At 55.4% G+C, this 21515-nt stretch overlaps 10 protein-coding genes across 10 annotated transcripts; 6 read left to right on the top strand and 4 right to left on the bottom strand.

Moving 5' to 3' along the window:
* Positions 1 to 77: 77 nt before the first annotated feature.
* BAUCODRAFT_48043 (uncharacterized protein) lies at positions 78 to 3440 on the bottom strand (the record flags this gene model as incomplete). The annotated part of the gene is made up of 1 exon (XM_007676348.2): positions 78 to 3440. A coding segment is annotated over one exon (3363 nt), but the record flags the coding sequence as incomplete, so codon positions are not given.
* Positions 3441 to 3935: 495 nt separating this feature from the next.
* On the top strand, positions 3936 to 5263 carry BAUCODRAFT_412501 (uncharacterized protein). The gene has a single exon (XM_007676694.1). It carries the CDS (start codon positions 4062 to 4064, stop codon positions 5064 to 5066), a length of 1005 nt encoding a protein of 334 aa, XP_007674884.1. The 5' UTR covers positions 3936 to 4061; the 3' UTR covers positions 5067 to 5263.
* A 535-nt stretch (positions 5264 to 5798) lies between these two features.
* On the bottom strand, positions 5799 to 7691 carry BAUCODRAFT_22920 (uncharacterized protein; the record flags this gene model as incomplete). The annotated part of the gene is made up of 2 exons (XM_007676112.1): positions 5799 to 7006; positions 7058 to 7691. The coding sequence occupies 2 exons, from the start codon at positions 7689 to 7691 to the stop codon at positions 5799 to 5801; spliced, it is 1842 nt and encodes a 613-aa protein (XP_007674302.1).
* Positions 7692 to 8125: 434 nt separating this feature from the next.
* Positions 8126 to 8893, top strand: BAUCODRAFT_22919 (uncharacterized protein; the record flags this gene model as incomplete). Its single annotated transcript, XM_007676111.1, has 2 exons — positions 8126 to 8210; positions 8355 to 8893. The coding sequence occupies 2 exons, from the start codon at positions 8126 to 8128 to the stop codon at positions 8891 to 8893; spliced, it is 624 nt and encodes a 207-aa protein (XP_007674301.1).
* A 114-nt stretch (positions 8894 to 9007) lies between these two features.
* Positions 9008 to 12007, bottom strand: BAUCODRAFT_32075 (uncharacterized protein). The gene is made up of 3 exons (XM_007676208.1): positions 11719 to 12007; positions 9471 to 11667; positions 9008 to 9361 (listed from the first exon to the last, which is right to left on the bottom strand). Exons 1-3 carry the CDS (start codon positions 11827 to 11829, stop codon positions 9306 to 9308), a joined length of 2364 nt encoding a protein of 787 aa, XP_007674398.1. The 5' UTR covers positions 11830 to 12007; the 3' UTR covers positions 9008 to 9305.
* A 131-nt stretch (positions 12008 to 12138) lies between these two features.
* BAUCODRAFT_32074 (uncharacterized protein) lies at positions 12139 to 12559 on the top strand. The gene has a single exon (XM_007676207.1). It carries the CDS (start codon positions 12220 to 12222, stop codon positions 12391 to 12393), a length of 174 nt encoding a protein of 57 aa, XP_007674397.1. The 5' UTR covers positions 12139 to 12219; the 3' UTR covers positions 12394 to 12559.
* Positions 12560 to 13365: 806 nt separating this feature from the next.
* BAUCODRAFT_574146 (uncharacterized protein) lies at positions 13366 to 15773 on the top strand (the record flags this gene model as incomplete). Its single annotated transcript, XM_007676693.1, has 5 exons — positions 13366 to 13805; positions 13865 to 14018; positions 14096 to 14144; positions 14211 to 15126; positions 15200 to 15773. The coding sequence occupies 5 exons, from the start codon at positions 13366 to 13368 to the stop codon at positions 15645 to 15647; spliced, it is 2007 nt and encodes a 668-aa protein (XP_007674883.1). The 3' UTR covers positions 15648 to 15773.
* Positions 15774 to 15824: 51 nt separating this feature from the next.
* BAUCODRAFT_66672 (uncharacterized protein) lies at positions 15825 to 16408 on the bottom strand (the record flags this gene model as incomplete). The annotated part of the gene is made up of 2 exons (XM_007676427.1): positions 15825 to 15872; positions 15920 to 16408. 2 exons carry the CDS (start codon positions 16406 to 16408, stop codon positions 15825 to 15827), a joined length of 537 nt encoding a protein of 178 aa, XP_007674617.1.
* A 94-nt stretch (positions 16409 to 16502) lies between these two features.
* Positions 16503 to 16941, top strand: BAUCODRAFT_412418 (uncharacterized protein). The gene has a single exon (XM_007676692.1). The coding sequence runs from the start codon at positions 16598 to 16600 to the stop codon at positions 16844 to 16846; it is 249 nt and encodes an 82-aa protein (XP_007674882.1). The 5' UTR covers positions 16503 to 16597; the 3' UTR covers positions 16847 to 16941.
* A 520-nt stretch (positions 16942 to 17461) lies between these two features.
* On the top strand, positions 17462 to 21270 carry BAUCODRAFT_22915 (uncharacterized protein; the record flags this gene model as incomplete). Its single annotated transcript, XM_007676110.1, has 4 exons — positions 17462 to 17535; positions 17600 to 17787; positions 17837 to 20931; positions 20983 to 21270. 4 exons carry the CDS (start codon positions 17462 to 17464, stop codon positions 21268 to 21270), a joined length of 3645 nt encoding a protein of 1214 aa, XP_007674300.1.
* Between the last annotated feature and the right edge of the window lie 245 nt (positions 21271 to 21515).

Genomic DNA, 21515 nt, shown 5'->3' with positions numbered 1-21515 from the left:
CAGGTTCACGAGACCCGAAAAGTATGCCGAACCTTATGGAAGCACGCCCGCATAGACCACACGGAGGGATAACTCCTTCAATCACCCAATACACTTTCCGCGTCTTGACTTGCACCGTCAACAGCTTGGTCCTCCTCCTCCGGCTCCGGCTCCGGCTCAGCAAGCTCTCGCCGCCGGAGTGCCTCCTCATCATCGGCATCATCGTCCATATCTTCCTCCATCTCATCCTCAGCAATAATAGCATTGCTTTTCGGAGCGACCTTCTTCGACCGCGCAGCACCATTGGTCTGAGCCTTGCCTTTGCCCTTGCCCTTCGGCCTGCCGCGCTTCGCGTGCTTCTCGTGCATACTATCCATGTCAAGGTACGCCACGACAGCTTTGTAGTTATGTCCAAGCGTGTCCTTGTTGCGCTCTAAACGCTTGCGAACGGCACCATCAGTCATCACGCCGGCGGCCAGTGTGTGAATGATCTTTCCGGTCAGCTCGCAAAGTTTGTGCTCGGCCGTGAGCGTGGCGATTTGCTTCGCTTCACGGCGTTGTTGTGATTGTGCATCTTGATCGTCTTCTTCGTCGTCAGACTCTGGGTCTGACATCGGATCTCCGTCCACAGAAGCTGTCTCCGCGCCATCTGCTGCAGTCTCATCAATTCGCTTGCCGCTGAGCTTAGCGTAGTTCTTCTCACACGCAGCGAACACATGCATGACAGCCTTCTCCAGCTCCGGTGTGAGGTCCATCACTAGCACAATATAATCGTCGCTCATGCCAGGCTTGGGCTTGATATCTCGAAGAATAGCTGCCGACGCGTACAGGTCGAGCAGACAGCCAGCCATTGCAGTACTTACGCCCTCTACAGGCTTTCGAGCGTTCAAGACAGACTCGAGGTTCGCAACCAGGCTGTCACGACGGGTAGCAAGAACTTCGAGATCATCAAGAGAGATGCCTACGCTTGAGCTTTTAGTGACAGTCGATTTGATCGTGTTGAGCTTCCATCGCAGATAGAAGAGCGCAGCCTCTGCAGCCCGCAGCGCGATCTGGTCCTCGAGAGCAGCTTCTTCAGCATCCGGTGCTAGGCCGCTGACAAGTACGCCGCGCTGGATCAGTGCAATGATGTAGTCAATGGCACCTTGGTAAGCTTCATCGCTGTTCCCACCGGGTGCAGCAAAGGTGGTATCCTCTAGATAGGGAGAGCAGTCGGAGACCCGTGCAAGATGGATGATGCGAAGGAGGTTGTTGCTCAGGGCTGTCAGTTCTTCAGACTGCGACGCGCCACGCACAGTGAGTGTGGCTGGATTCAGCAGTTGCGTCAAGTTATTGATCACATCATCCCAAAGCCCGGTGATTTTCTCCTCGGCAATGTCGTTAAGCTCTCCGTAGGACTTGGCGTGCAATATAGCATTGCTGGCCGGCGCAAGGACCTCATCTGTGCCGTGCGACATGAACTGCTTTCTCACGTCGTCCAGCAGCGTGGTATAAGTGGCCGAGTCTTGCTGGAGGTCGTGTAAGATTGGCATGCTCAGCACAGACTCTATCCTCAGCACCGCAGCAGCTGTGCTTGGTGCGTCACCAAACTTCTTCAACAGCTTGGGTAGGGTAGCAGCAAGGTGCCGAGCAGCCTCTTCCAGCTCTTCCTGCAGCTCTGCCTTCTCCCTCGCCGATGGCTTGTGCTTTGGCGCTTGGATCTTTTCTGCGATGTCGCTCAGGGTATGCCTGACGCTTGCATTCAGCACCGCGAGGAGAATGGTCTCTTCTCCCTCAGTCAGCACACACTCATTCTTAAGGTGCGACAAGGAATCGTTCGCAACGCCGTTCCCGCGACCGCTGGAATGGTCGAACAGCAGGTAGCCCGCTAGCATTTGCCATGCTTGACTAGTTTCGAGCTTGTCGTAGAGTGCATCCGCGGCAAGTGTGAAGCGTGACTCGCCACTGCTTAAGTCCAGCACTGACACACCACTGCCTTTACTGCGCTCTATCTGGCTCGGCAGCTCGCCCACCGTGGCGTAAGTCCGCAGCATCTCCGCCAGAGACTTCAGTTCCAACCACTCAAGCCGGGGCACTTCATAGTGTTCATTGGCCGTTTCCGGTAATGCTTCCTCCAGCTCAGAGCGCCCGCCGAGGTCTGCAAGCTTCGATTCATGGAGGTCAAGCACGATAGCGGCGAAGAAGGCGGCGACAGCTTTACGCACACGAGGTTCGGTATCGTATATCATGCCGCCTATAGCGTCGATGTCATCGGGCTCGAGCATGCCGTGCTCACGAAGCACATCTACCAGTTCAATGGCTGCAACGCGAACGGCGATCTCTGCATCAGTGGTCGCGATCTCAACCAGTCGGCTCCTGAATTTCTCGGTGAATGTCTTTAATCCACCACTCATATCCTTGTTCTTGTAAAAGCGGCTTAGCTGCTTTATCACCTCGCTCCTGGTAGCTGCAGCAGGGTCACTGAGGACCCAGCCCAGATAACGTAGATGCTGGCCATCGAAGAAGACATCAGGCAGAATGGCGATCCAGTCACCAAGAGCGGCGACGCAGTCTCGGCGGATGTTAGGGTCGATGTCGCGATAACGATGAATGAAAACCACATCGAACCAGTCCTTGAGCAAGAGCTCAACACTCTCCAAGGCCCTCGTTTTGATCTTCACGGTTTCGTCGAAGTCCTTAGCGCGCTGTTTGTTAGATCTGGGCTTCTTGCGTTCCGTCTCTGCCTGGCGTTGGCTGTTTGCTGCAGCTTCTGCATTTTCGCGCGCAACATCGCAGAGAGCCGTGACGATAGCTAGGGATGCAACCGTAGCTGTATGTCTGAACGATCTGTTTGGCGCGGAAGACATCGTAGAGACCCATATCTGAATGTTCTGCAACAATACATCATTGTCGTAAAGCGTGCCTTTCACAGCGATAGTCTTAATCATGGCGTCGAAGAAGCCAACAAGGCCTTGCCTGTAAGTCGTTCCGGCCTTGCCTTTCGCGATTAGCGGGTAATCTGTGGGATTGGTTCTCTGGTACTCATCACGCAGATCTTCCAGGCGGTTGGTCACGCCATCCGGATCGCCTATGTCATCGTCGGTAACCTCAGCTTCGCAGCCGGCGCATCGTAAAACCAGGTTTACGACTTCTGCGAGCGCACTTGATTCATGGGCCTCGAACCGTTTCAACCACTTGCCTGCCACATCCTGGAGCGCAGCACCGCCACCATAGACTTCCGCAAACAGTCCGCCGACTGCTTCTGCGTCTGCCGCATTCAGCGCCCGCAGCTTCTTTGGTGCTCGCTTCTTCGCCGCGCCTGGCGCATTCCGAATTGGCAGTGTAGCACCATTGACCCTGGGTTTCTTCTGCGCGGGCTTTTTAGGTGCGGTAGCCTTGACTTTGCGTGCTTTCTTCTTCTTTTCGCGGATCTCTTCCTCGTCTGGCTCCTCTTCGTCTTCGTCTTCAGCCTCGTCATCCTCAGAGACGTAAACGTCCGGCATCTCTTCATCGCCATCAGCATCGGGAGCGTCATCATCGTTGCGCTTACGCTTCGCACTGCCCATAGTGGAGCTGGACAAGAAGAAGTCCGTTCGTCTCCGGTCGCGCCCAGAAACGCGTGTCGCAGCCGCATGCCCATCTTGGTCCGACGTCGTCGGCATTTCGAGTAGTCGTCCGGGCATTATCTTGTCGTAGAAGTTAATTGCAGTGATGCGACAACGCGCCTCTTGCGTCTAAAAGTGCATACTCTGGCTGACAGCGTGGAAGGTGTGCTTGTCCGACGCCGTGTCCTCGAGAGCTTTGACAAGATGATGCCTTGCGTGTAGGATGTATGGGAGACTTTCTGGTGTGCGACCGAGGGTATGTGTTTGCGGTTCGGACGACGGAGCACGCGTCAGTACGCGACCGCACAGGCCAGCGTGCTGACTACTAACGAGACCCCCTGTCATTCACTCCGCTTCGATATTCCCCGGTGACACTCTGCCAACACCATAACCTCTTATCGACAGATATAGGGTAAAAGGTAGCACGTTACCCTGACGTAGCAGTGTCTGTGCAAACCTGCAATATGCTGCCTCGATAGACAACATTTCCGGACTGCCATGTCCAACCCTTTCCAATCCGATACCGCAAAACCTGGCCATGGATCTATCCATCTTGCATTGCTTCCCCCGGACACCCCGAGATTGAGACATGCAAACTACCAGTATCCTCTGAAGCTGATTTCTCCTGCACCCGTATGGACGGATAGCGAGCCGCGACGGCTTATCCATACTGTCTACCTGCTGACTTATGGTGGCGGCTTGGTAGCTGGAGACTGTGTCGATTTAAACATAACGCTTGAAGCGACAACGAGGCTTATCCTGCTGACCCAGGGAAGCACGAAGCTGTTCAAGTCTCCGAGCCGGCAGGTCCTCAGTCGACAGACCATGACCGTCCATCTCGCCACTAGCTCCGCACTCTGCTATCTACCGGACCCTGTCCAGCCATTCGAGCACAGCTGCTTTGAGCAGCAACAAATCTACAATGTCGCTGTGACCTCTCACGGTGGTCAGACGGGGAACCTCTGCGTACTGGACTGGGTCAGCAACGGTCGACCCGCTAACGGCGAGAATTGGTCTCTCTTCCGCTACGGCAGTCGTAACGAGGTCTACTTGGTCACGTCCGAGGGCAAGCGGAAGCTTCTACTCCGGGACAACGTCATGCTGGACGACCAGGGTATTAACAACAGCGTAGCAAGCCGTATGCACGGCCTCGCCACATTCGGCACGCTCATACTCTACGGTCCAATGTTCCAGGCGCTCGGAAACTTCTTCGTGGAGGAGTTCAAAGCTTTGCCACGCGTAGGAGGGCGTAAGTGGGATAGTGGTAGCGAGAGCGGCGACGAGATCGAACAAGATCGTCTGGCGCTACGTCAGGCAGCCAGGCAAAGGCAGGAGACTGCTGAAGGTGTGCTGTGGTCAGCAGCATCTGTGAGAGGTTGTGTGGTTATTAAGTTTGGCGCCCCACACTTGGAAGCTGGCAAGAAATGGCTAAAACAGATGCTGTCTGACCAAGGCACTGTTGCTACAACTTTCGGCGAAAGAGCTCTGCTTTGCCTACGCTGACCGTCCGTAGCCGCATCTTGCCTATGGGATAAGTCCTATAACTCTGGATTGTCACAAGCTCCTACATTTTCGATTTCATTTTGCCGTGTTCGCAACATGCCGCGTGCAAGGCGTGATCTCACGTCACACCTCTACGGCTCAGTCCTCAGCCAAAGTCAAGCAGGGCCAGGCACTGGCCATTTAGCGATTCAGGATCGCGTCAATCGAACTTCATTGACAAGCTCACGTTTCAGTCAGGAGGATTTGCCTGTCGTTTGTGGGCGAAAGCATGAAAATCTGCTGCGCTGAATTCGGCGTTTGATCGACTAATTGCTAGCATGAACTCAATAAGAATGCCATGTATTGCGGAGAAAGTGGACCGTACTGCGAACACTAATCCGTCGTTGCCGATATTATGCTGTCGGTCCACAACAGCCAGAGAAGAAGGTACCAGTGTGGTATGATACAAGATAGTATGAAGTTCAGTCCGATCAGCATCCCACGTTTGTATGCTGCCCTAGCCCGCCAGCCCGCCGCTCACCCTTCTTGCGCCTTTGCTGAGGTCCAAGCATACGGTAGAAAAGCCTTATGAGTCCGAACCACAGTGAATTAAAGCAGCTTTTGCTCCACCACCCACGCTATGCATGCATATTAAGATAGACTCGAGCTTGCTTACCACCAAGATCCAGACTGTAGCCCCTTGCCCTGGACAGAGAGGCTGTCGCGCCGCTCGGCGGTCCTCACAGCCTTCTCCTAGGAAGCCATAGCGCGTTGGCCAGCACGACGGTCTTTCTTGCCCTTAGCAGGAACGGTCGCCCAACCGTCATCCTCCATGGCCTGCGCGGTAGGCTCCGCGTTCTGGTTCGCGCCTTCTGCGGCATCAGCAGGGATTTCTCTGACAATTTCTTGCGGTTTCGTCTCCTTGTCGCCCACGATCGTGCCGTTTGCGGGAGCGTCAATGGCATCAGTCTCGCCTTCGCGCTCTTCTTTGGTGGCAGCGTCTCCGTTTTCCTCGTCATCTTCTGCATCACGGCGGAGAATGCTGAAGCTGGCACGCTCCTTCTGCGAGACGTCTCCATTTTCCTTTGGTGGCTGAGGGCGTGAGCCATTCTGTTGCTTGGAGGCGCGACGGTTGTTGCGCTGCGGTGTGCCAGTGGTCGGACTGGTGACTTTGTCCTCTTCTACTGCTTGACCGCGGTCTGCACGCTCAGCGCGCGCCGCTCTCGCTGCAGCATCTTGCGCTGCCTTCTCTTCCTTCGTCTTCGCGTCCTGCTCCTGCTTCTGGCGGAGCGCAAGCTGCCGCTTCTCGTCAAGCTCGCGCTCTTTGGCGGCGGTGTCAATCGGACGAGCCGCGCCGAATGGTGAAGCCTTCGAGTCAGCGGCCGATGAAGCTGTAGCATCCGTTTCCGCCGTGGAGACAGTGCGCTTGGCAAGGTTCAGCCGTGGTCGTTCCTTCGGTGCTTGAGCAGCTGGCGATGTTGGCGCGGAGATCTCCGGCGTCTCAGCTGGAGATGCATCTGGACGCATTCTTGAGCGCCACTGATTATCTTGCTCCGCCGCTGTCGGAGCCCTTTCAACGGGCGCTCTTGGCTCGAACTCTCGTCGTGGTGGCCTCGAGCCAGCATCAGACCTGCCCTCACCCCATGCTGGGCTTTGTCTCCGCTCACGGGGCGGGCCGTCTCCTCTCAGCCTCCCCTCTTCGCGCGCCGGTGGTCCTGGGTTGGCAGGTGGAGACATGGGACCTTTACGCTCCCAGTTGCTAAAATCACGGACCTTGCCGTCGCCCTCGAAGAAAGCTGGACGTCTGCTTCCGCCACGCTCACTGCCAGCGTCAGACCTTTCATCGAAGTTGCGGTTGAAACCGCGATTTGACGGCTGACGAGTATTCTGCGGCAAGTCTGGAAGGGGCCCTCGGCGCGACCAGTCAGAGAAGTCGCGCGAAGACTCGGCTCGTTCTTTGGCTAGTTGCTGTCAGGGACTGTTCGTTACACATACTGCCACTCATCACTTACGAGGCTCAGCTACGCTGATCTTGATGTTGCGGCCCATAAAGGGTGTGTCGGTCTTGGTGAGCGCGATCTTGAGTCCATCAAGCGTAGCAAACTCGACATAGCCAAAGCCTTTTGGCTTGTGGTCTAGCTTGTCCTCAACGATGCGGACACTGGTGACTTGACACTCGGCCAAGAAGTCTTCGACCTGGCTTTGTGATATATCGTAAGCCAGATTGCCTAGATGTGCAGTATATGGCGGCCTCGTTGGGAGAGGAAGTTGCTCGCGCTCCGGATACCGTGGGCGATCTAAGGTCGCTGTTAGTCTGAAGTACCGAATTGCACCGTTCAAGGCTATGACTGTCGTTGCCATACCATAGCTAGCGCCTCTATCACCCATACCGCGGTCACCCATGCCACCGCCCATGCCGCCGCTCATGCCACCGCCACTCCTTGCCGACTCCCACGCCGGCTGCGTGAATGAGCGCTTCTCCCCGCCATCCCTGTCTCTGTCTCTGCCACCACTACCGTAGCCTGTCGATGTGGGCATCGAGATGGGCTGAGAATCCATCTCGTCGGCCCATGACCCAAGCGTCTGATTCGTCAGGAACTCGCCAAGGTTCATCTTCTCGGCCTTCTTTTTAGGAGCTACAGCCATAAGTCAGCACTCTCCATTGGGTGAGACAAGCTAAGTCGAAGCGTTCGCCCATTTCTGCGCTTCCCATGCACGCTCAGCGGTGCTGAGTGGGGTGGGCATACCCATGATTGCGGTCTTGTGCGAGCCTCGCGATCTCTGCGCGCGGTGCTCGTCGAGTGCAGAGAGCTATCTTGCTCTCCCTCCCCGCTCTGTAATGATTCGTGCGAAGAAGCGCAAAGTAGGCACTCGTTCGATTGAATAGGTTGAGTAATGGTGTACTTGGAAGCCGATTGCAAGTGGTGGAATTCGAAGATTGTTCGTGAGAGTCTAGGGACGTCGGCTCTTGCGAAAATGGCCCGTGCACTCCGATTCCAATTACAACTGGGGTAGCGGCACCTCACCCTGTCTCCTCCAGTCAAGGCACTCGACAACACAATGGCTGCAGACGGCACATGATGGCTGACGTTCAACAAGTGAACGCCTCAAATGGCACCGCCGTCGATGTGCTGGCGCCGTCGCTGAGGGTCGGTGCCATCTGTGGTAGGTCGCTCTTCAATAACCACCACGGCCATGTTTGACAATCACGCTGGTCGTGGATTGTTTTAGCCCGTGTAATTTTCGAAAGATATGATTGCGGGACGCACGACGAGCTTCTATACAACGATACTAACGTTTGACCTCCAGGCTGCGCCGGTTTCCTCATTGGCGGCACATCAGGCATACTCAAAGGCACCACTCCCTTCTTGTTTGCCACTGCATCCGCGATACAAACCTTCGCTCTCGGCACGACATATTGGACATGTCGCAGTGCTTTCCTCCAGTCCCGATTTGCTATCGGTCAGAGTCCGCGCGACTGCACGAAAGCCAGTACCGTCGCTGGCGGCGTCTCAGGCGGCATTATCGGTCTTGTCACCCGTGGCCGACGAAACTTGCTCCCGGGCATGCTTGTGTGGTCGCTCCTAGGCTGTACTGGTCAATTGGCGTACAATCGCTTCAGCACTGCAGATCAGAAGCAACCGACGGAAGGGTTCTGGACTCGTTTAGCGAAGCAGAGCTGGACGCCGGTCAAATTCATGACTAATGAAGAGTATGCTGAAGTGCTTCGTGAACGGGTACTCAAACTGGACGCAGAAATCGCCGTGCTTGATGACAAGATCTCGGAGCTCAAGAGCGAAGAGGCTACTGCTTCCGGCTCCGACACCGCGGCTTCCTCCGGCCCTTGAAATCGTGTTGCCTTTCAGCGCCGGTTGAATAGTATTCATCGCCTGCAGCGATCACCCAGGCCCATGAGCTAAACCAGTAGGTCCGCTCCCGACGTTTCAACGCCAGCCACGGTTATAGAGTGCTTGATCTCGGCATCCCAAGCGTACATACCATAGTCATCGACCACTGAAACGCGTCCGAGGTGACTTTAGGACACTGTGGAAAGATGTCGGGCATGTGCAGTCTTTGCATTGCGTAGTCTTCATTACTATGATACACTCGCCACCATAACTGTGGAGGTGGCTAAGGCTTACGAACAATGCCCTGCTTAACAAGAAACACCCGGTCGCCACGTGGGGCTCGAGTTACCTGATGCTTAACCAATGCGCCGAACAACGCCTTTGCCACCTAACCGCGCACTTCCCGTCAGGCCTATAACCACCCAGCCTGCGCAGGCCAACCGTCCATCCAGAAGTCGAGGACCCAATCAGTACGTATCCCCAACGTCCCCATCATCAGTCCAACCGGCCTCACTGCCCTCCACACCGTGCTTAGCAATGACGTGCTCACGCTTTCTCGAGCCTAACTGCTGCGTCGCAGTGCCAGGCCGCTTGAGCGGATACGCTTGCTGCGGTATCTGCCGGAACTGCTGCGCCTTCGCCTTGGCCCAGTAAACCTCCGTCGCATCCGTTTCCTCGGTCTCGGAATCATAGGTCTCCCAGTTCTCTGAGCCGCTTACAGCAGACTCTGTAACGCTTCCATTAACGCTGTTAACCTGGCTGTGGTTGGACATGATGGAGCTGGTATTCGATGTCTGGCGTGATGAAGGTGCTATGGGCTGGTCCTGCTGTGACAGGGGTCGGGAGGAGGACGATGCGTACGAAGATGCGTAAGAGTCTTGGCTTGGTGTGGCTCGGCCGTAGCCTGGCCGTGGAGGTGGAGGCATTGGGGCTGACGAGTGCAGAGTATGGTATTGTTTCGGCTCGTCACTGTACGGATCCTCGGGCTCCACGTGACGCACTACGCTTGCGCTGCGCTCAACATCAATGTTCTCGTGGCTAGCAGCAGTAGGATTCGGAGTCGGTGGAATGAAAAGATCCTTCATCCTTGGAGGTGGTGCACGAGGGGGTCCGCCACGTCCACGTATCGTCCCGTCGAGCTCCTCTGGTCGGCCTTTCAGTGTTTGTTGGCTCTGTGCAGCCCGAACCCGCCGCTCAGGCGAGTTCGGACCGTCGCGCATCGTGCTCATGGGCAAACGGCTCGCACCTGGGATCTTCGAAGGACTCAGCTTGCCAGTGCCATGTGCCGAAACAGAGGAGCCCATGATTGAAATCGACATCGTTGACGCAGACAAGAGGTTTCTGGATATCGAGGCCGTCGGGGTGTGGCTTCGTGGCGGCGGCGCGCCTCTTAACGTACCGGCTCTGCTCTGGACTTGCTGTGACCTGCCTGCGCTCTTCGGTGCCTCACGAGCCGGTGGCAGCGCATTCGGGGTCTTGCTCCTAGGCGGCGGCACCTTGACTTGTGCAGCGTCCAGCTCATCCAAATATCGCTCGCCGCGGACGCAGAAAGGCCTGCCGTACTCGTCTTCCCAATCCTCGAGCGTCTTCCGCAGCTCGGCCTCGACCTTTGGTAGATCTTTTGCAATGCGCTTGCGCATCTTCTCTTCGCGCAGAAGCTTGCCGGGATCCCGCTTCTCTCCCTTTTGACCTTTGGCCATTAAGCGACTCGCGTCTTGACTACTCCGTTCCAGCTCCTCGCGCTCTCTGATCAGCCCTCTGTGTTTCTCCACTGCTGCCAGAATGGGCGCGCGCTGCTCTTTTAGCGTCTTTAGACGAACAATCTCCTGCTCATGCGCTGAAAGAAGCGCGTCCGTGTAGGTGTCTGAGAAGGCTGGCGAGAATGCAAGCATCTCGTCCTCGGAGAAGTAGAGGTTGTCCCAGAGCTCTTGCAGCTTAAACCGCGCATCTTCGACGAACAAGTGTAAATTCTGTCTTTTCAGCTCGTTCAATCGACTCAGCTCATCTTCGAACTCATTGATCTGCCGTAGCCCACAGCCTCTGTTCGCGGAAAGGAATTGCTTGCGCTCACTGTCTTGCACGCCGAGCCTCTCCCACAACGCCTCTACATTCGCTCGGAGTTCCTTCAGCCGCCGCTCCCGCTGTTGCTTCTCCGACACCAGCTTGTCACGCCTGGATGCAAGCCGCTTGAGGTCGTCTTGATGCAGGCCTAGCTGCTCTGGCGTGTCACGTGCGAATTGCACGATGTTGCTGTCGACTTGAGCCTGCGGTGTCCCTAGTTCTGACCAGAGAGTGATGATCTCTTCCGCGATCTGAGAGACTGTTGTTATGCGCTTGTTGTACTCTTCGTACACGCGCGTGAATTCATGGTCCAGCTTAGCAACATAGGTTGGTGAAAGGTCAAAGTCTGGCGGTATCTTCGCGTTCGGCGACATGGGAGGTAGCTTGAGCTGTACGAACGAGGGTTCTAAATGGGATGCGTACGAGTTCAGCGCTTCCACTAGCTTCTTGACCTGTTCATAGCGCTCGCGGTGGAGAGTCGCTAAGGTGCGATGCTTCTCTTTGAGGTGCTGTATGCATTGCAGCAGGGGATAAGTAACCTTGAGCCCGTCCTCATCGCTCTCGAAGTCGGCGGCCGGCCTCAAGTCGTCCAATGAACGCTCCATTTGCCGTATGATTTTGATGAGACGCTGCGCTTCTTCTGTGAGATCATGCTTCTCCTTCGCGACGAGATTGAGCTGGTTGTGCAGTGTCTCCGACAGAGCGGAGAAGAGCTACTCAGAGTCAGCTTGATGCGCAATCAGCTTGACCTCAGCCAGCTTTACCTCTGACTCCCGCGAATCGCGCTCATGGCTGGGCACGCCGATCTCGTCAAAGAAGCCATGCAGGCGCTCAATGATGGTCGTCACTTGTTGAGAGAGGTATGATGTGTCCATTGCGGTCTCAAAGCCGCCAGCAGCGGCAGGACTTCGCCTGTAAGCTCATATACGGGAGAGCGGTGCCGAGGAATGCAGGGGCAATAGTCGAAGATCGCACGGCGAGCACGGTAGTAGTCGCCAACGGCTGGCCGTTATTTGTCTTGCGGAGGCTTGCAATACGGCTTTTGAAGCAATCTGTTGATGTTGTTGCTACGGTAAACAGCAGACCCCTGCTTCCGAAGTTGACGCGAGGGCGGGGAAATCCGTCGCACTTACGTTACTTCACAGTCTCTCTGAACTCTTAGACATTGTACGTAACAGGAGTCTGTTCGCTTCAACAGCCTACGCCGTCACTTCCCCGCAGTCCTCGATTCCCGTTCACAGAGTATACCGTGACATTTACTGGGCATGCCAGACTTTGACATTGGAACAGGCGGATGCGACCAGAATTTATCGCCACCTAGCAAGAGACGTGTATTGCCTGAACACGAAGAGGGACGTCTTCCGCCCGTCTGTGTTTTCGACTCTGGCACTAAAGTCCCCGGTCGTACGAACCCTCGCTCTCTGCTAACCTCTGCATAATCGCGAGCAGCTGAAGCATTTGTCCTCGGGACACTACAGCTTGTTTACCAACATGAGGCAAATCTGTTGTGGATGAGCCACGAATGCAGTACGGTTGTCAAACCCTCCCTCTAAGTACATGTTCCACGCTCTTTCCATGTCAGTCCCTGTGCCTTCTGATTAGCGTGCCTTCCCCTTTTGGCTTCTGTTGCCGTTCGACTGCAAGTGCACACGGCTGCTCATCTACGACTCCCTTCCAGTATACATACCGATCACTTTGCCTTCACTCACAGGTTAGGAACCATTGTCGATTCTCGCACTTAGCATCTGGCATGGGAAGCTTTAACACTCAGCACGCTCCCTGTGCAGTTGGGGAATGATAGCTTCGCGCTCGTTGTGGTGAGAAGGTCTCCCATCCACGCTGTAGTCGAGGGAAGATGTGAGCGAACAGGACGAAGGTAAGATGAAAATTCTTTGGGGAGGGTACTGTCGAGGAGCAAGTTTTCCGAGGAATACACCATCGGAGAACGTAGCCACAACATCAAAATAGATGCACAAGACAGGCCGTTTATTAGCGACGCACTCGCGCTTACCCTCACATACCAAGAATTTTATCCAGAATGCTCCGCGCTTTTCTATGGCGGAAACACCTTTTCATACTCTGGCAGACTCGGACGCAATTATACGAGGGAGGAAATAGCTGTCGGTGATGCATCAACGTTCTGCCACTGGGTCGATACGCTAGGACTATCCGCGAAATAGCTCCGGCAGGCTACCATCAAGTACCAGGACGAGGCACTCCACGAAGGTGATATCGAAGCTACTCTCAAGTGTCTCAGGCAAGCCTTGCGCGTACTTGTTCCGGAGTACGGGGATACGTTTCGCGCCCTCCCTTCGGTCAAACACTCGCTAGAGATCGAGGTTGACAAGTCTTGGTTATATGAAAGAGGTCGTGACCCTTACGTCTTGACACTCCCGCTGGACTCGTCCGGGATGTTCGGTTACGCGGTCGAAGATCAACTCGATACTCTACTAGGGGAAGCCGACAATAGAGCCTTGGGACTAGCAGACGTGACTATCGCTGTGTTAGTCTGGGCCGACTTCGAGCACTTCCGGGAAAGATACCGCGAGCTGGAGCAGGACCTTCACGACGAAGGCGCCTTTGATACATTTTGTGGGAGCGTGGAGATTCACCAGACAGCAGCTGTGCAACGCAACCAGCATATCAGATTAAGATCAGAACAAGCTAGGCGTGCTTGGAGACGCTTCCAAAGTGCCTATGAGTTGTGGAAGACCGTGACGACAAAGGATTCCATAAAGCGGGACTCGGGGCAGCGGACCGTCTCAAGCAGACTGCCAAAAAGCGCTCAAATGGATATGGGAACAGAGATTACGATGCCAGCCGGAGGATGCGTTTGGTGCATGACCATAGGGTACCCATTGGAGAACAGAAGTTCTTCAACCGAAGCACTACGCTCTCCTGGCCCGCAAGCGTTTGTGCAGAATCATCAGCTGAGAGGCAGCGGCTCGGACGTTGGCCAAAGAATGTGTACTTCGGACCCACTGGAGCGATGAACCTCCCAGCAAGTGTCACGTGCGTGCGTCTCAAGTTCTCACAGTCCATGAAGTATCTGCACGTGGAGGTCGTACGTTGGCAGTAGGGCGCAACCACAGCGTTGACGGTCATTGCTACCACTCTTTCATTCACGGACGGCCTATACAGCGCAAGCCCAGTTATTCTTCCCATGCGCTACTCGACTTCCCAGGTTTGCGTAGGTGGTGACTTAGTCGAGCTTACAGAGAAGTCATAACCGGAAATACTCTGACTGGCATTACAGTGTCCGGCAACGCTGCCTCGATAGCACCATCAGCACAGTATCCCACGTCTCCGGCACGACTTCTCAACTGGGTCGCACTTATGTGTGGGCTAGGCCGTAGCGCGAACAGGCCAGGCAAGAAGCTGCATAAAGGTGCGCCCGTGGAACGTCGAAGTGTCACGGCCAGGCAGCCCGATATCCCATCGGCAAGCCCACCACAAGCATCTCAAGATGCGCAAGCCTTGTCACGCCGTGGCAGCACAGCCTCCACGCTATTCAGGCTGCCGCCAATGCTCAAAGACTTCGCTTACGAGATAGAACTCCGACTGCTAACGCCGCTAGAGAAAGCAATCCATCGTGAGCTCAGCAGAGTAGCGGGCTCTGGCAGCCTTCGCGTAATCACGCAGCCAGGTTCCGAGGTCCTTGAACTATCCGATCAAAACTCAGCGGATGCCTGCACAGCTGTACAAGGTTTGACCAAGAATCTGCGGGAGCGGGACAGGGAGATGGCATGTCGTGATCTTGATAAGCTAGTGACACACGCTCAGCAACTGGTGTTGCGGCGGCTTCTGTTCCACAAGCTAGAAGTTCGATGCGGGAGCCAGCAAGCCGGAGTTAGAACTGTCGAGGCTGACTCGATTGGTCCTGGAACTGTACGAAGGCCGGACCCAGGCCCATACCCTAGACTCTATAATCCGAGGCGAGCCTCCTTAGCGGGCGCTGATGCTGAGGCCGCCGGACCCCAACGCTGGTTGTCTCCCTACGAACTGCGCTGTACCAGCCCTGTGAACCGCGGCATTCGCGTTCAGCGAAGTTTCGCACTCTATGAAGAGCCTTACCTGCGTGGAGGTGGAGACGAGGTTGACGAATCGTCTCAAGCAAAGGTGCGAATTTGGGACGTTGTCCGCAAGCCACGCCGGTTAAATGACCAAGAGCGGTAAGTATGCTGAAATACGTAGCGAATGTTAGCTGTCGGTATAGTAGCTGATACGAGTTGCCATCCTCCCTAGACCTCCCGCACTGCTCTGGTGGTTTGCAGGAGGAAGGCTCAAACGCAAAAGGCCCGGACTCGCCGTACCGACTGCTGCCGAGCTTCGAGACCGACGCGAGGTAGCAAAACTGAACCGAGAAAGGGTCGGCTTCTGGGGCAACGTTGCAGGCGCAAGGGAAGTCTCTATGACGAGGAAGGAGCTCGCTGCGATGCGTGGTTCCGAAGTTGCCGAATCCTATCAGACACATCAGACAACTTGGCCACCACGAAGTGGTTTGCACTCTGATCCACCTCAACACAAGCGAGGTGGTGCAAAGCACCCTCAACCGGAAGACCTGGTCTCTTCAGAGTCTCATGATGAGGAGCCAGCGTCGCCATTAACGCACGGACTGCCTTCCGACGAAATAACTGCGCAGCCTCACAAACGCATGCCTGGAGTGCAATCGGAAGAAGAAACAAGCGGGTAGTGGACAATGTGCGGAGCTCTCGATGGGTCGACGAGCGAGTCAGATGTCTGCGCTGCGCCAAGACCAAGCAGTGAAGGACATGCGCAGTGCTCTCGAATTGGGGTTCAGCTGGGCTGTCACCATTGCCGGTTGCCTGGGAAGCAACTCAGGCAATGTTGGCCAAATCTTCACGGCCTTTCAGGAAGACAGCTTGTTTGCGCGATCGGCTGCAATCTCGCACATAGCCTGCACAGTCAGCCTGGAGTTGCATTCTACGGAAAGAGCTTACCTACTCTTATAGCAGCAGCCCGCTCAGTCTTGAGATCACTGCTTGCCATCCTCTTCCTCATATCGTCCATTATGACGGGTCTGCTCCGGCCATTGACGAAGACAACATAGCGCAATCCTGGAAACTTTCTCTCGTACTCTGCGTTCAGGTCCGCTAAATGTTCGGCTTCCTCACGGCTGCCTTGCAACTGCGCTTGCTCGGCTTGACTTTGTGCACTTTCGACTTTCTTCGCACCGAGACGTGGATGCGAGCCGAGGATGCTCTCTAGCCACTGAGTGTCCGAGGTGGAAGCGGACTCAGACAGCTCGGTCAGCTGCACGCCGACTGCAGCAATGAGCTCATCGTACGAAACAAACTCCTTGTCGTGCAACAGAGGTACGGATAAGGTATGCAGTTGAGTACTTGGCTCAAACAAGAGGTCCAGGATTTTCGCTCTCTCTTCTGTGGACAGCTTCGGTACGTCGGACACAGGTGGCAGCTTTGTCAATGCCATTGTGCTTCGATTACACGGCACGAACAAGAAGACAGTCAGCTTAGGGCCAGATTGAGGTCAAATCATTGATCTGGCTGCAAAAGAAAGCTCGACGTTGTTATGTGCCTAGGGTAAAAGACCCGCTGTAGTTCGCTGCAGGTTAGTGGAGCCGGCTGGCCTATCCACTAGCCGTGTGCGAAAGGAGAGTAAATGGGTGCACGACTCAAGTACGACCATTCAGATATCAGATGCGTGCTGTTCTTGTCTGAACGTGACGTAGCTCGCTTAAGACGACAGCCGTCAGATGCTCGAGCTATGCCTCGAATCGCGGTCCCGATGGTCAGAGCGTCCTGTAGAGCTTGCGTCGCCCCACCTTATCGAAGCTATGGAAGCACAAGGTGTATGCTAATTCTGTGTGGCTGCCAAACACGGCTCGTCTCCGCTGGGTTTGTCGGCTAGATCTGCGGTCCGGGTGTGCTGTGACCTGCACAGAACGCGGGTCCGCAACGTCTTGCAATATGCACGATCGGGGAATATGTTTTCGATTGTCGTCATGGTGGCTCCTCATGCCGTGGCCCGGCACTTTAGCCAACGGAGGAATAACGCTCTAGCGGCGACGTGCTGCCTTGGCGCACACCGTGAAAGGCAAACACTGCACACAGAGCACAAGAGGTGGGGATCTCGGAGATCAAGGCGCAGTTTCGCATTAAGGTGCGGCTGCTGGGCCAGGTAATGATTTGTCGATCGACCGCATGGACCGTAAAGATCCATGCGCCAGTCTGCCCTAGACCGAGCTTAATCTTGGTTGGCAAAAGTTACCAGGATGCTTGCGAACCGTGACCATGTTTCCCTCTCCCTCCACCACAGTGATTCTGTCCGGCCATACCAACAACACGCCGGCGATTAATGTATTGATTGTACTAATAGATTATTCGTTCATGGCAAGCGATGATGAATAGAAGTCATGCGACGTCTCTATACGCACGAGGAACCCCGCCGTCCACGATCTCCGGCACCCCTGAATGCTGCCACGACACCATATCTGCGCGCGGAGTAAGCAAAGGCTGAAGGAACATGTCGTTGAACGGGTTGGACCATCCTGCTGTGGTAGACGCCTACAACTCAGCCATTGCAGAAGCAGGAGGATGGTTAGTCTGTCAATGAAAAGCGGTGGCGCATATTGCGGGATACTGAGGCAACTGTGTAATCTAGGTTCCTGCTCCTCTATGTGTCGCGAGACTCTGTCGAGCTCCTTGGACGCGGAAAAGGCGGCGTTCTGGAAGCGAGGGCCGAGCTGGCGAAGTATGAGGATCAATCTCCGCTATATGGCCTCTTAATCTACCGACGACGGAAGATATTGATCAAATACGTACCGGAAGGCACATCGCGTCTACTCCAGGGTTAGAATAGTCGTATACAAGTGTCTGTCACCTTGCTGACGTTGGGTAGCACGAACCGCTGTCCACATTCAGGAATTCCTACAACGCTATTCGCCATATGAAACGCTCTTGGAAATTAGCAATTCAGACGAACTTAATGATACGTCACTTGCTGCATCGTTCCCATTGCATACGGCGTCTACTGCAACTTCGTCAAACCGGCTAAACGAAATCAGCGAGGATGGCGAGGATCATGGCGCGGTGCCAGAACGGCCTAGCATGCCTGCGCAAGCTTCGTCAACTTCGCTGTTACGCTCGCAACGATGGAAAACTGAAATGCGCATGGACCAGCTGGTTGGTGGTGACCGCGCGAGAAAGCCACCGCCGTCTATACAAATTACGTCCGAGAACTCTTCGCCCATCACCTCGCCACTTGCGTCTCCTGGCAAAACGTCGATCTCGCAGTTTCTGGTCTGGGACGAGTCCGGAAAGCACACGATGACGTCGCTTGGCTCACAGCCTTCGCTGGCATCTATAACCGATTACGCAGGTTCTGAGAAATCCGGCAAGAGTGCAGAGTCTACCACAACTGCTGGCGAATCCGGACAAACCACAGTGGCCAAGCCGATGGCGGAGACGACGAAGCCAGCACCAATGGAGACTCCGAGCGACAAGAGCACTTTTCCAGAACGCGCAGCTTCCGTATCCTCAGACAAGGTGTCGGCAGGGCGCTCAAGCATATCCGAGCGGCCAAGTCTTACAGAAACTGCTCGTAAGTCGGGCACAGAGGAGCCGTACGATTTCAGCTATCTGGACTCCAAGCCCAAAGTCAAACTCGGACCTCGTCTTGTCTCGGAGGGCAAACGCGCGACAGCAGCGACAGTGTCTGCGATGCCAGCCACTCTTCGAATGGCTCAAAAGAAAACCGAGTCAGTGAGCCGTCCAAAGTCGCAAGGACCGGGAACTGCACTACACTCGTTCCCGGGTATGGTACCTGCGCCACCACCAATACCGAACGTGCCGGAGTACAATCCGAGGCCGGTGTCGCGAGGAAGCGTGAAGTCTATGCCGTCACACAAGTCCACCGCATTGACGCCGGATAAGGTGCGCTTGATGAAGGCCGTGGAGTTGCGGAAGAAGCAACTGCGTAAATCGAACCCGCAAGCTGCCACTTTCAAGCCACCAGCCGATGAAGAGAAGCCTGCTGTGCCTGAAATACCAAGCGGGCTGAAGTCAGCGCCAGATCCGCAAGCCGAGAAGGCGCACAATCGAGACCCCGAAGCAGAGATGCAGATGAGCGAGGAGCAGCCAGCATCGTCCAAGAAAGCCGACTCGGGCATTGAAATGAGCTATGATGATGCTGCGCATAGAGAGCGCATTAGCGGAGCTCCATCGACTGCGAACGAGGCCCTCCAAGCCTCTTCAGATCCCGCAACCTTGCAGCAATTGCAGTCTGGCTCACCGAAGGCTAAGTTACTGAAGCTGGAGACATCGAACGAACACCTGGCCGAGCGGGCAATCGAGCACGACACGCAGCCGAAAGCCACAGACGCCATGCTTGGAGAAGGTTTGTCAAAGTCACACTTCGCGCATCTACAAAGCTCAGCGGCGACAGATAGCCCTGCGTTTGGACGGACTCCTGATGCGGTACACACAAGCCCAATTACTGAGCCGGAGGCAGCTAAGGTGCCAGCCATTGTTATGGCTGATGGCTCCCAGCCGATGACTCACAGCCGGCAGGCATCTCGAAATGATGTTGTCCCAGAGCCGGTTGTAGAAAACGAGACTGCACCTTCACAGGACGAACAAGCAGACATTGAGATCGTGGACGGTCCAAAATTGGGCCGCCGCCAGAATAGCGATCTCGCGAAGCGAAGAAGAGGCATTGTGGAGCCGTTGCACATCGAGGCGCAGAGCGAGGGCGACCTGGACTCTGATGATGAGTTTCTGGAGGAGCTACAGACTGCTACGTTGCAACAAGCGAAGCCAATGACCATGAGGTCCCCGATCCTCCCTTCGTTTCCGCGCCGGCCAAGCGCGCAGTCAGTGCACTCCGACCGGTCTGCTCCATCCGTGCGATCGGTCACCATCCGGAAGTCTTCCTCGAACCTAGTCGACCGAGTCGACACGAATACGGAGCATGGCTCTCCGCAGCAGGAAGACGCGCAGACGGTCCGGGATAGCTCGGTTTCAACACCGCCATATGAACGGAACGATCCATTACAGGGCTACAGCAAGAATATGTCTTTGGGAATCACAAGACGCATACAAGCACTGGCAGATTTGTCCGGCCAAGAGTCAGCGTCCGCCAACCCTGCCCAATCACCAACGTCTGAGACTTCGCCCCTTACAACATGGCGGGAGCGCAAGGGCGCAGTTCGAAGTCCACCAGGTTCACGTACTCCCTCCATGAAGGCCGCTGCTCGGTACAGCGGTCGATCAAGTGGACATTCAGCACTGGCGTCTCCCCCGTTGTCGCAGGGAGAGAACGCACCGGTTTATAACATCCAGCACGACCCGACATTGAACCGTGACTCTGTATCAGTGACGGCGCGTATAGTCCGGACTTCAATGATTGGCGAAACCGAAGAAGTCGTCGAAGACGGACGCCTACAGCAATCGCAACTCGTCATCAATCACAAACGCGCATCAGGAACGCAGGCCCGCAATACAAACAAGCCGCTCCCACCGCTGAATACCGACCAGCCCATACATCGCGTGGAGTCCGCGCCGCCCATGGGACCGAACGAACTAACTGGCAGCGGTCCCGTTGAGCATCGCACAATGCATTCTGCCAGCCGAAGATCGTTCGGCAGACACAGACAAGCGCCTATGTCACCTATTACGCCTTCAGCAGACGACTTCCCGCCACCGCCAGTGTTCAAAAGCTTCTCAACGACTTCCATTACATCTGCTAGCGACGAGAATGCGGCCGTTAAGGACAGCAGCAGGACGAGTCGATGGCTGAAGCGGATGAGTAATCTTGGAAGCAAGGACAAGAGGCGGAGCGGCGCGCTTTTGTCGAGTGCAGGGTCGAGCGCAGCCGACGTGACGAGCCCAGCGACAGCAGCGACGAGGAATCCGAGTATACCGCAGCATGATAAGGCGGACATGCCACCTCCTGTGGTGCTCGGGGACCTCAATGCGCAGTTTCCGGACTCTCTGGTATGTCTACATCTCTTTATCGTGCATCGTAGCTTTACTGACAAGAACCAGCTTTGGAAACGCCGCATAGTCACGCTCGACGGTGAAGGCAACGTCCTTTACGCCATACCGCAAGCTCTTGACGTTCATAAAGGGACAGCGCCGAAGAAATATCATTTGAGTGAGTTCAAAATACCATACGCGCCGGATCTGGATCGCCAGGAGTTACCACACTCGATCATGCTCGACTTTATTGATGGAGGCACCACGCTGCAGGCCGCCTGCGAAGATGCCATGACGCAGCGGCAGGTGCTGCATGTGCTGAGGAGCTATTGGAAGGCTTGGGCAACGAATGCTTGACACGCTTGCAACATGGTTGGTCTCGACGAAGGGTAAACGGCAGGCCTTGTATTGCCGTCCTTGGCGCAGTTGGATGGTTCGGTGAAATGGGTTAGAGAGCGACACCGGTGACGATATACCCGATCTTGCACGAAACTTAGGGATGCTGTTGGATCGTTTAGTGGAGTCCAAGATGGCTACTATGTATACATATTGTAGATCTAGCTGCATACGGGACACAGAACGGGCAAGACGCCGCCATCGTG

This window comes from Baudoinia panamericana (genome assembly GCF_000338955.1).
Source record: "Baudoinia panamericana UAMH 10762 unplaced genomic scaffold BAUCOscaffold_4, whole genome shotgun sequence".
NCBI classification, from domain to species: Eukaryota; Fungi; Ascomycota; class Dothideomycetes; order Mycosphaerellales; family Teratosphaeriaceae; genus Baudoinia; species Baudoinia panamericana.
This window is presented reverse-complemented; position numbering and strand designations above follow the sequence as displayed.

What these genes read in the sequence shown, in the direction of transcription:
- BAUCODRAFT_412501 (XM_007676694.1), top strand. Translation starts at nt 4,062, where the DNA reads ATGTCCAACCCTTTCCAATCCGATACCGCAAAACCTGGCCATGGATCT.
- BAUCODRAFT_32075 (XM_007676208.1), bottom strand. Translation starts at nt 11,829, where the DNA reads ATGGACACATCATACCTCTCTCAACAAGTGACGACCATCATTGAGCGC. An exon ending in GCGATTCGCGGGAGTCAGAG is followed by an intron (nt 11,668 to 11,718) that starts GTAAAGCTGGCT and finishes GACTCTGAGTAG; the next exon opens with CTCTTCTCCGCTCTGTCGGA. An exon ending in GCTCAAGCGGCCTGGCACTG is followed by an intron (nt 9,362 to 9,470) that starts CGACGCAGCAGT and finishes GGATACGTACTG; the next exon opens with ATTGGGTCCTCGACTTCTGG.
- BAUCODRAFT_32074 (XM_007676207.1), top strand. Translation starts at nt 12,220, where the DNA reads ATGCCAGACTTTGACATTGGAACAGGCGGATGCGACCAGAATTTATCG.
- BAUCODRAFT_412418 (XM_007676692.1), top strand. Translation starts at nt 16,598, where the DNA reads ATGGGTGCACGACTCAAGTACGACCATTCAGATATCAGATGCGTGCTG.